Source organism: Corvus brachyrhynchos, unplaced genomic scaffold (genome assembly GCF_000691975.1).
Source record: "Corvus brachyrhynchos isolate BGI_N302 unplaced genomic scaffold, ASM69197v1 scaffold55, whole genome shotgun sequence".
Taxonomy (NCBI): domain Eukaryota; kingdom Metazoa; phylum Chordata; class Aves; order Passeriformes; family Corvidae; genus Corvus; species Corvus brachyrhynchos.
Window position 1 is genome coordinate 353,518 of NW_008238314.1, and position 13,045 is coordinate 366,562.

General features: G+C 39.5%; 1 protein-coding gene across 1 annotated transcript in view; it reads left to right on the forward strand.

Annotated features, from left to right (window-relative positions):
- The first annotated feature begins 576 nt into the window (after window positions 1–576).
- The window catches only part of LOC108446629, a 122,413-nt gene continuing 109,944 nt past the window's right edge, over window positions 577–13,045 (forward strand). Inside the window, exon 1 of the mRNA XM_017733720.1 lies at window positions 577–699. Within this exon, the coding sequence (XP_017589209.1) occupies window positions 577–699 (123 nt within the window). The remainder of the gene's footprint in view (window positions 700–13,045) is intronic.

Consider the following 13,045-nt stretch of genomic DNA (forward strand, 5'->3'; position numbering starts at 1 on the left):
TAGGTATTTCAATATCTGTGTGTTCATTGGATCATGAAATGGCCTAGGTGGGAAGGGACCTTAAAGCCCATCCAGTTCCACCCCCTGCCATGGCAAGGACACCTTCCACTATCCCAGGCCGCTCCAAGCCCTGTCCAGCCTGGCCTTGGGCACTTCCAGGGATGGTGCAGCCACAGCTTCTCTAGGCACCCTGTGCCACTGCTTTTTGGGCTGCATGAATCACCTTAAAGCAAATTTGTGCATTGAGGATGTGGGAGAGTGTCCTCAGATAGCAGTGATGTGAGGAGCTAAATTTTGACCTGAAGTGACCGTGATAATTCTTATCCCCAATGTTGCACTTGGGTTAGGCCCCTTGTGCAGTAAATGTGGCTTCAATTAAATTAGTATCAGGCTTTGTGCACCTGAAGAAACTAATGGTATGTGTTTGTGTCACAATGCTTCCATCTTCTGAGACTGATAAAACAAGGCAAGAAAAAAGTTTATTTTCAGTTGTATGTTTGTTTGCTTTTTTCTCTGAATTATGATTCACTTCTGGGATATTTGTGCTCTTTGCAACCAACTTGACTGTGGTTGTTCATGAGGAAGCAATCAGGTAAAAATGTGCAATTTGAAAAGGAAGACAAAGGTTCCTCACAAGAAAACATTGCTTTTGATGATACTGACTCTTCTGATAGCCAAATAGCATTTGCTCGGCTGATGGTAAGTGGAAGTTTCTTGATTTTGAAAATAACAAAAAAAAAGTATTTTTATCAGTATGCTTACTTTAAAGGCACTGTTTAAAAAGTCATAGTATAACTTATGTTTTATATTTCTCATCCATTTCAGATAGATTTCTGCTGTGCCAAAGGGCTCTGTAGAAGTCTTGACTGGAGTACAAACCTTTTCCTCACTGAAGCCTGTGGACAGCGGCATTAGAGCAATGCACTGGGTGCATTTGTGTTCAAAATTAGATAAGGATTTTATTCACCAAGATTGTACTTTGAAGTAGTCCCAACACCATGAATTATCTCATTAAAGGTGCTTTACTGGGTTTTATATGGCAAACACTTGAAATTCCCTGTCATTCCAGATTAACATGCTGCTCTCTGCTACAGTCATGTCTGATGATCTCACAGGAGAGAGAATTTTGCAGAACTGAACCTTGAGTCTGTTTTTGTTTCACTGCCAAGTTATTTTATATTGAGCTTCTCAGCAGAATTCAGAAAGACCATTTGGGATTTAAACAGACTTTATGGAAAATGCCATTGAACTGTCTACAAATTACAGAATCCTTAAACCTGTTTGGTTTGGTTTGGTTTGGTTTTGGGGTTTTTTCTATTTACAGTTATACCTTTTCTCCTTTCAGGGTTTTCATAAAAATACTGGTGAATACTCTGATGAAATCTAGTCCCCAGTATGATGGAGAAGGTTGCACTCAGAAGCAGGGAAGTTGCAGTCCAACAGTGCAGCTATTTCTTTAGTAAGATTCCAGCAGAATTTCCAGCAAAATATTTTGAAATAATAGGGATTATGATCCAGAGCTGGCCAAGAATCAGAGTCTTGCATAACCAGGAGTGTCTTATTTTTTTTAAGTTTTTTTTTTTCCATTTTCTTTGTCATGTACCAAAAAAAAGAGATGTAATGATCCCTTCTCTGTTCTGAAGCATCCTTCACTGGAAATGTCAGGAATTGTGGCTGCTCTTCAGTGATCTTGCTTGAACTCTGAAATCCATTTTAAAGATAATAGTAAACTTTAAAAAGGGAAATCAGGACAGGTTTTCCTCTGCAGGAGCTCTGCTTGAAGGAAAGGGTAACCCTTAGGGACTTCCTGTGCAGAATTACCTCAGTTGTTCTAGAACAGATTCACGGTGTTCATTTACACCAAAAATGCTCTCATTTAAGAGGAAGTTTATGTGTCCTTAGTGCATCCCAGCTGAGGATGTTTATGATCTCTTAATCAGGGCAGGATGACCTGCAGTGCTTCCTGTCTGGGCTCACGTTCTCTGCAGCATCCCATAACATATCCACGAGTTCCAGTGTCTGCATTATGGTCATTTTGGAGTATTGAATAAAGCAGCATCAAGCTGAGATACTGAGCATGCAGAGGGACGGTCTGAAGGAAATCTTAGGAATTTTAATTTATAAGGAGTGACACTGATTCCAGTCTCACAGGATCACTTGAAATGCTGATGTATTTATGCCAAAAAGAGCTCCCAGATCTTCTGTCAATACATTTTCCTAAGGATAACCTTCTCAACATGTTGTGATTAGCTCAAGACTTCTAGAATAAAGACTAAATCCACTAAAAGCACAGGATAGAAGGAGAAATCAAAATTTCTGTCTGAACAATAGCATTGGATGTGTGCTATTTTTTGTGTGATGTACTTTGTTTCAAGAAAGGAACACCCCTCCTTCTCTCTCTCTCCATATAAACACATATTTTTATTTTTTTCTCTTTCCTTAGGATTTAATCTAACATTCAATTCTTGAGATGCTGAAAGTGTAACACACTGAAATCACAGAAAAAATACCATTTAATTTCACTTTAATCTGGGTAAAACTGATCTATTGCCCTTTCTTCCTTTCTCTTTTTTCTTTTTTTTTTTAATCATGGGAAATATAAATTAGTCTATTTGAATGAAGTAAGTTGCTTCTTTAAATACACTTTATGCAACCTTGAACCAATGCTGTTTTGAGCAGCAGTAAGGTGGGTAGAACCTTGCCAGATGTCTCCATCAGCCTTCCTCTTTTGCATCCCATGAGCCCTGAGGGGAGGAGGACAGGACATAATCCCAGGTTTCTGGCAGTGTGAGCAGAAGGCACAAAGGAGATTTCTTGGTGGCCCTTTGAAAGATGGGAAAAGCAGCTGAGGGTCCTGCAAGGCAAAGCACAGCAAGGAGAAACAGAAGCAGAGGGGAAGTCATCAACCCACTCCCCTCCTGGGAAGGGCATGGAGATAATTAGTGCCTGTTTGGGGGAGGACTTTGCTTTTGGGAGGAGAAATCATAACTGAAGGAGATGAAAAGGTTCATTTGTTGACACTGAGCACAAATGACGACTCTCCCTGCAGATCCCTCTGAAATCAGAGAGGGATCTCTGTGTGGGTGGGAAGCAAGAACTCATAGTCATTAAGGTTTTGTGCATTCTGGGTGAGTGGGGGAATGGCCAGGCCTTTGTTCATGCTACTCAAATAAAGGTGAAAAATCACCCAGTACCTCATGGGTTGAGCTCCAGCATTGGATTCCCAATGTCACTGTGAGGGAAGCCCTGTGGTATTACTTAATTAGTTACTACTAATTAGGATTAATTTTGAACACAGAATCATAGAACGGCCTGGGTTGGAAGGGACCTTAAGGATCATTTAGCTCCAAACTCCTTATCCTAATATTCAGCTTTTCCTTCCTTGGCTGTGTTGTGTGTGGTGCCCACTACATGCCCACCCAGTGTAAAACATGGAGAGGCAAGCAATGAAATATTGTGACCTTGAGCCTAAAATTAGATTAAATCAGTAAATCTCACTTGAATGGCAATTTTCTGGGTCCTATGCTGCTGTTAGTCTATGTAAGAGAAGGATTTTTTGAGAACAGATAAGCTCATCTGTTGGATCACATAATCAAAACAAATTACCTGCTACAAATATTTTCTTTCCTTAATGAAAGTGATTAAGTGCTGCCATGGATTTCCCTGAGAGACTGGGGGGTTGCCGTTGCTGGGGATCTCCAGAAAGGTCATGGTAAAGTTTTATGGGAAGGACAAGGATGAAGGGAGAAAAGGAACTGAAAATCTTTTTCATCAGAACATTTGAGAATATCCATAGATTTTTGTGTAATGATCTTGTAACTCATTAGGATTACTTCCCATTCTTTTTCCCTCTCAAATGATTGTATCATGTCACCTATTTCCTAAATTCCTTTACCTTTCTTATCTAAAGTTTTTGCAGTAGATATCTTCACAATTACTCTAAATTAACTATATTTAAAGCTATTTTAAAAATATCACTAGGGACCAGAAAAAACACTTAAAGTTAATGTGACACAGCCTCTTGTTCCATGTGGTTTTCCTTGCTCATGTGGTTCACACATGGGACATCTTGGCAAAGAACCTTATTACAAGCACTGGAGACTTCTACATTAAATGCTTTTTTATATTGTACATTCTCTAATTTGAATTTTAACCCACTCCTTAAATTTTAATGTTGTCTGTGTGAATAATGTACTTTTCTGGAAAGAAAAAATTGGAGTCATAGAATGGTTTGGGTTGGAAGGGACCTTACAGGTCATCTTGTTCCAATGCCCCTGCAGGGAACATGTGGGCAGGGACAACTTCCATTATCCCAGGGTGCTCCAAACCCTGCCCAGCCTGGCCTTGGACACTTCCAGGGATGTAGTGTTTAATTTCTGCAGGAACTACAAGAAACAATTATGTTTGGTGTCATCTGTTTTGGGGGTGTGGCAGCTCTTGAGTACCAGCCCCGTGTGTGTTTATTAACATATCTCTGTGTCATGTACCAAGTCACAAAGGGATTTGAGACACATGACAAATGGATTTGAATCAATACTTCTTTGAAAGGCTTCTTTGAAAAGGAAAAGAAATAAAAAAATGGGAGGTGTAAAAGCCTGAACTGAAAAATAGCAACTTTGCCCTGCATGTGTTTGTACTGGTGTTAATGAAACACTGAAATGTGTCATATTATATTGCCCTGATGACACAACTTTTCCCCATAAGATCTACAAATGCAGATGCAATCTTTCTTTGCCAAAAGCTTCCCTTCTTGCCAAGTACATTGAAGCCTTCCCAACTTACTGGATAAATCCAGTCATATGTAAATACAATTATTTTCTGACTAACTAAGGATCAAACAAATTGATAAACTTGTCAAATTTCAGTATAAACCTAATGGATTTTCTCAATGAATCCTCACAAATTCATCACTTTTGTCAAGGTGTTGCACACTTATGCTATGAAGTTGGGTATTTAGTTACACCTAATGTTGCCAAACAGCCAGAAGTGGTGACATTTTACACACAGAACTGAATAATCAGGCAAATTGCTATTTTTATGGTCATCCTAAAAATGCAGAACAAGCATGGTCTAAGGTACACAAGGTAATCTTTTCACACTGCAATGGCTTTACCTTGAAGTCCATCCTTCAAAAAATGAGAATTCCAGACAACCTGGAAAGCAAAAATTGTACTTCAAGCTACAGATCTTGAAAGAATTAGATATTTTATGCACTGAAATAAGGGCCAGGGAGAAGGGGAGCTCATTTGCTTTTGGTTTTCTGAAAAATATGTTGCAAAATATGCAATATTGGTCAGTATTCAGTATCATAAAACCTTTCTAGAGCTGGTGCTTGAAAGGGAGGAAACACAGCCCTGGTCATAACTTGTCCTTTTTTTTCCCTTCCAGATTTGTTCTGGGATTGACCAAATAGAGTTCTCCAGAATTAATCTCAAATTTGGAAAGAGAAATACGTAATTTTTCACATCAATGTGGAAACTTGAGTGTCTGTAGGAAGCTTTGCATGCCACAGAGAACAAAATTTGCTGGAAGAATGAGATAATGTATATTTGAGTTAGAGGTCTTAATTCTGAAAAGGTGTGTTATGGACTGGGATAACGGATTATAGAGACAAAATACTCCTGGGGAAAGTTCATCCATAGGATTGGCAAGGAGTAGTGCTAATTCTGGTATAACCTGAGCTCAGTCAAGCACAATGGTAAAAAATCTCACTGAGGTGTTAAGATTTCACAGAATTTGCAATTTTGTCAAGTATGCGATGTTTACACAAGGCCACAGTGTTGCTCTGGGTGGTGCTGGAACAAACAGTTCTGCTCATGGACAAGGCTGGTAAAAGAAACCTCAAAGCACCCAAACAAATGGCATTTAGCATTAATTAATAACCCCTCTCACAAGGATTTTTTAAATCTTAGGGTTCATACTGGGCTAAAACAATCGTATGACTGCTGGTGAGTGGGACTGTGGGCTAAACTGACCTGTTCTGTGCAGATACATCCACCCTTCAGCAGAGCTCACCTTGTGGAAATAGGAATGGGTTGTGCAGAGATGTGTGGGTGACTGCATGTTTTTAACACGTTAATGAAGTTTGCTTGTGGGAAGCTTGATCAAAACCATGAATTTAGAAGAATTATCTGATCTGAATTTTTCTGCCATGAAGCAATAATACCAATAGTTACTGTACCTGTGTACCTTTGTGTTATTCTTTTTAGACTCTTACAAATGAAGTTTCCATGACAGTATTGAAGTTTGTTTGCCACATAGATGAGTAACTCGTTTCAACAAAGACACAAATATATACGAATGCAAAACTGTATGAAGGATGGAGGAATTTTCAGGGCTGTGAGTGGAAAGGTTGTTCCGTCCTGAGAGTGAATGCAATTAAATTCTGTGCTGAGGCCAAGGAAACTGATTGGCATGCAGATTAAAGAGAAGCTCAAGTCTTCCCAGAGCATTTACTGACAGCCATGAATTCAGAGAGTTTCAGGCAATGAATTTTCCAAGTTGTGTTGGAGGACTTTCTTTAAGTTGCATCTAATGAAAAAGTTCTTGAAGAAGGGGAGATTCATGGACTCATGTGGACATCCTTTTCTGACACTGTAATTTCCAAAGCAACAACAAAAAAGCAACAAAAAAATCCCATTTCTCATCATAAATCAATAAAAACCATCTTTCCATAACATTTTTATAATTCTGATAACAACAGCTTGACATTTTTGCTTTGGCTCAGTTAAAGTTTTCCTATCTATTGCCTGCCAGGAGAAAAAAAGTTCCACAATTTCCATCTACTGGAAAGTGTTTCTTTCTGCTTATTAATGAATGTGCACACAGGATCATTTCATGTTGTCTATTGGGAATTTTGTTAGACAAAGCAGGATAATGGTTCAGGTCATGCACAGGAATTGTATGTTATGACAACAATAATATTAATAATATTAACAATAATAATATTTTATTTTCCCTTTTTTATTATGAAGTTATCCATTTTTATTATGAAGTTATTGATGGTGAAAGGTGACAATGGTGCATGAGACATATTAAAAGATACCTACAGTATTCAGCACAGGCAACAAGCCATTTAAATTCTCACCATAAAAATCTTGCTGGTGACCTGCTGGAGAGGACAAATCTCCCCACTTTTGCCTTGTTCTTTGCATCGTACAGAAATCCAACCATGGCATTTCGGATCTCTTGCTAATTGTGATTATTTGCATGTAATGCCCTGGCAAGTTTATTTTAATGTTTAAATATCTTTTTCTTAAGACTGGAAAATGGCCTTCAGCCTAATGTGTGTGACTGTGCAGGTTTATCTCTAATCTCACATGCCTGCTATTTTCACATGCTCTGAATACTTCTGCAAGGAAACAAGAAAATTGATGTATTTCATAGTGATTGCCATCTATTTATATCAGGTTTTCTTAAAATCTGATTAACTCCAGGTTTATTTTTTTTAAATGTACAAGTTAGAGTTGGACTCACTTTTTCTTCTCTTCAAAAACACTATAACCCACCAAACAATGAGAGAAAAAAGGTTAATTTTAAACTATTTCCATTGTGTTTTGCCATGGATGTTTGTACCAATACAAGAGAAGGCTGGGACTGCATTTTCCACTCCTGATGTTGGTTTAAATTGATCAAATTCTTCTCTCAGGCACTGACAAGTCCACACACACACAAAAGTTAAATGTTAAGTTGTGGGGAAAGAGCTCAGGGAAGCAGGGATGGGTCAGAAATTTCCCTGCATTGAAGCCAAACCATCATAAAACATAAACCAGGAAGAAAGTGAGCTTTGTTAGGCCAGGTGCTTCAGAACAACCTGCAGACTTAAGTGGTCTTTTCGGTTCATTTGGAGTGTTCATGGAAGTTCTTCTATTATTTAACTGGTTTGTTTACTCCAAATACCCATGTTGGTCCCTTTTTGTGGATAATTCATACCACAGATATGTCATGGTGGTACTTTTGTACCAACAGTGACTTCAGTGTTTGTGGGGTTTGGTGGGTTTTTGTTGGTTGATTTTTAGCATCATAAAATTTACTCAACTGAAAAGTTGATTTTAAATGACTTGGATTTGAAAATCAGTTAATTCAAAACATCAAAGCAAAACCTGGGAGTTCACATTGTAGGCTGGGATTGTTCTCTCCCCATTAAACGGAGAAAGGAAGGTGGTCATGGTTTTGCAGATTATTTCAGGGGAGGGGTAGGACTGCGAGGCTCAGAAGTGAGCCAGAGGTGATGGGGGTCAAAGTTCTTTCTGCAAACCGTAAGAGTTTTGGGGAGGGAGCCTGGAAAATTAATAAAGGAAACATGGCCCTTATCTCAAATCTGTGAGACTGCAATATCTCCCACACTAAATGGGAAAGAACAATATTATTTGTTTTCTGGGCAAACAAGATTTGCAGCCTCAATACAATAAACCTGCGAGTTAGTTCAAAATGCCATCACTTTTTAAGTGTTTGCTCTCTGTCTGATTAAAAAAGTGTCTCTGCTAGCAGTGTTGCAAGGTGAGAGGAGTTCAATCTGGCCAGATTTCCTTACCTCAAATGTTCATTTAATGGCTTAAACTTGGGCTATTCAAGGTCACATAGGAAAGGCACTGATGCAAACTTTCACAGCCCAAGTGGTTTAGGAAAATGGTTCCTGCACTGTGAGAGAAGTGGCATTTCAATCAGGTTAGATGAACAGAGCCACTAGAAGATGGACCTGTCACATCCCCTGTTTGCAGCTGTGCAGCCTAACCTCTTCCAACCTTGAGTGAGCCAGTTCTGTTCCCTGAATCAGCTGAAAATCCAGAAGGAGGTATGTAGGAAGAGAAGTTAATTCAGTTTTTGGACTCTGAGGCATGAGATGATTATGTGATGTAAGCACTTCCATCTCTCCTTCCCCCTTTCCCACAGGTTTTATTCTGTTTTACAGTAAGGTGACTGTATGTTAAAACACACATAGGGGTTTTGTGTTTGAGTAAAACTCCATATGTAGCAGGAAGCTGATTCTATTTTTGATGCACGGATGGGTATTTAAAAAATTAGTTTAAAATATTCTCCTTTATTTTTTTCTTTATTCATGATCTGCACTGCTTTTGTCACACTGGTTCTCCAAATGGTTTGGTGCCAGCTTTAGGATAGGGTGTCTTGTCAGGGAAGGACAGAACAGAAGATACCACTGCTTCTATGTGATGGTTTGACCTGGTGATTTAAAAAGTCTTTTCCCATCTAAATGGTTCTGTGATTCTATTCTCGAATATAAGAGTAAGGTTTCCTTCAATTATCACCTTCTCCCCCTTCTTCTCCTTTGTGTAGTCTGCTTTCAGAAGGGTAATTTTGCAGATGGAGAGAGCTGAGTGTAGATCCTGCACTGTTAACCTCAGCCCTGTAAACATCTGTCAGCTACTCCCTCCTCTACATTTCCCTGGTAAAAACCCAGTTTTTAAACATGGGGATGCCTTTAATTTTCCTTCTTTGTACTGAAGACACACTTCCAAGGGTTTTCTGTATTCCTGAGGTTTGGTAACTTCTTAAAAATGAAAGGTGATATTCTCAAGTAAGCATATGCCTTCAGAAAAGGAACAGGAGAAGTCTCTCCGCTCCTCCAGCTCCACATATTCCCTTTCATGCTGTGAAGCTCATAATAAGCAGTGATATTAAGCACAGCCTAAAATCACATCATAATTTGGTGCTATAGACTTGAAATTAAGGTTTGGGAGATTTTCCCTCTCTCTGCTCTTTTACTCTTTCTGACTCTAAATGGTGTTTAAATATTTTTTTAAAATGTAGATCACACACTGTGATTAGATACTGATCACTTCTCTTCTGCTTTCACAAAGAGATTTCACACAAACCAACAGTGGACAGGGATAACCTAAGAGTGCCTTTAGAGAAATGTATCTCCATAAAAGCCTTGATAACCTCATATCCTGTCTTGTCAGTGTTTCCATTACAATTTATTTATTACTAGAGGCTCAGGTCTAAGGAAGCAATGCTTTATTCTTACCTCTTGTAAGAAGTTGGTAAATGAATATTGAATTTTGATAGCAATATTTTGTTAGAACTCAAGTTAGCAAATTTTTTTTTTTTTCAGATTCCTGGAATTGGCAAGGAGACAGATTTTTCTCTATCCCTGTATTGAAACAAGGGACTTTTTTTCAAACAGTTCTGCTGTAGAAATATATAATTATGTGTGGGTAGAACTTGGCGTGGATTTCTTCCCCTTTAGGGATTTGAAGAAAACAAGCCTTTTCAAATACCCTTAATAACATACAGGTAAATAATGAGTTCAGACCAAATAACTGCTAAGTATGAGAAAAACAGCATATTTCTACTCCTACTGCAAGCCAGAAAAAGATCAGTGATTACCCATATCCTGACAGTGATATTTTACACAGACCTCTCCACTGTTTTCAAGTGGGAGATCAGTGCCTAGGCTGATGGCAGGATGTGGACCTTATTAAGTATTTACTTCAATGAAAAGAGCACTTTGGATCATTACATAGGCTAAAATATCATTTAATGAGCTGGATTATGAAAGGTGGACTCCTACACACTCAGGACTAAGTGTAAACTGACCTAAGAGTCCTGATCTTGCAGAAAAAAAACCCTAATCAGGCATATCCCCAGGTCAGTAAGAAATCTCACTAAATTCCAGTGAGGTCTTTATACAGACAGAGTTTGTAGCGATAGGGACTTGGCTGAAAAGGACAGTGCCTTAATAGCCAAGCCTCATTTGTTTATTTTCCTGTGGGCATTCCAGCTGGGTTTTGAAGGGCTTGTTGCAGAGGGATAATAGCTGTGAGTGGGAAGGAGGCACTGACGGGAGCTGGGGAGGCAGAGGCTGACCTGCAGTGTGTGCCCAGTGAAAGGAAAGCAGGAGATGGGAGCATCTGTCATCCAGAGAAAGTGGAGGTAGGAAATTTGGGCACAGATATCGTGGCATGGTTCTCCTGGACAAAACAAGAACAATTATGCAAAGCATTATTTCCATCTTGGCACCACTTTCTTTAGTTAATGGTAGCGAATCTATGAAGACAGGACAAGAAAGTTGGGGCTGTTTAGCCTGGAGAAGAGAAGTTGTGTGGACCACTCACAGCACTTTCCAGGGTCTGATGGGGCCTACAAGGAAGCTGGAGAGGCTCTTCATGAGAAACTGCAGTGACAGGACAAGGGGGAATGGCTTCAAACTGAAGAAGGGGACATTTAGGATACACATGCAGACAAAATTCTTCCTTGTGAGGGGAGGGAGGCCCTGGCACAGGGTGCCCAGAGAAGCTGTGGCTGCCCCTGGATCCCTGGCAGTGTCCAAGACCAGGCTGGATAGCAACCTGGTCTAGTTGCATATGTTCTTGTCATTTCAAGGGTGTTGAATTAGAAAACCTTTAAAGGGTCCCTTCCAAGTCAAATATTCTGTGATTCTATGATTCTACGCCCTTTGTAGCTCTTAGAGTGCTGCATAGGCCTCACTGTAACACCACATTAGTAATTCCTCATTATTCCTAGTAGTAATTATTAATTCCTAGTTAGTAATTCCTAGTAATAACCTTCAGTTTGGAAGATGGGACAAAATTTAGCTTTACTTTTTAAATACTTTTCCATTTACTGGTTAATAAACGTTCCTTAATTTCTGCATTCTATCGTAGTGGCAATAGCTGCAGAAGCTTGGTCTGGGTTTTGCTTTTTTCCTGGCATGTGTTGAGATGTATTATATATTAATAATTGTACCCAACATGTGGGGGAACAGTGGAAGGAGGATTTTCCCCACCTTTTCACTCCCTTTTCTGTCTTCAAGCTTGTGACAACAGCTTTTGGGAATTCTGAATTCCCTTTGGATGTTAAGGAAAGCCTGTTCTTATTGCTTTGTCTGCTATGTCTCCTCAGAGCAGTTCACACCATGTTTAGAGTCAGTAGGGTTTACACCATGTTCCTTTCAAAGGTTTGTGGGAGTATTTATGTCAAAGAGAACTCCCAGATTGGCCTAAATTCATTAGGAACATTATCCTCCCAAGTCATTATCAAATTAAGCTGTGTACTGCAGCTTTCAGAATTACTTTATACATCTTCTTTGTAGACACAGTGTCCTCTGACCCAGCAATTCACCTTTCATCAGGCAAATTGGTGGAGTATCAGTAACCTTTTATTGTGTGAACACAAAGAGCTCTGCCTGAGATAAATTTGGCCTAGTAAGGCCATAAAACTCCCTCAATATTTGTGTATAAAGGAGATTTATACATTTCTTGAGTGTTTTGCCAAGAAAAACCCACAGCAAGGACAGGCAGACTAAAGCAACAAGCAGGAAATGTATCATTAAAGTTATGGAAGAGGCCGTTCCCTGTGTCAAGGGTAGAGGGACATGTTTGGGACTAAACTGAGGGGCAGTCACAGTTCCCACCAAATAAGGACAACCAAATTCTGCTTCGAAGAGTCACTGTTGGTCAGTTTGTGCATTTCGAATAAACTTTGGACTTGTGGGAAACTTATTAAAGAAGTATGGTTTGTAGATTCCAAGAAAGCAACTATTTATTCCTTCCCTATCCTAACAGTGGCCAGCACTCCTTCCCTATGCACATCCCCTTTGTTCTTACACCGACACTACCATGGAAAAACGGAGCAACCTATGGTGGCAAAAATGCACAACAGCCTTTACAGGGGAATGGAGGGAAGAATGAGCAGAGAGAATCAGGGCATGCATGGTGATGCTTATAGACTGCCTGTCTCCAAAGGATTTACTTGACTAGGAATTGCTTGCTCTGCATGATTGTCAGAGATTCTTCTTGTGAAAAATAGCCAGCAAGGAGTTGGCTTCTTGCTCCAAAGGAAGAGATACTGCATTTCTTCCTTTTCATGAAGCTGCAAATGCTTTAGGACAGTGATGTAATGCTGGCTGGCTGTGTGGAGGATGTACTCCTCTACTATGCCTGTGCACCCACACACTAAACAGGCAAAGATTCAGCAGCATGAATTCACCTTAGTCTTGAAAAATTGGTACTAAATTGAGGTTAGATGGAGAAACTGATGATTTTTGCAGCTGCAGTTCCTGGACCTGGCAGCTGCTGAGGCACCT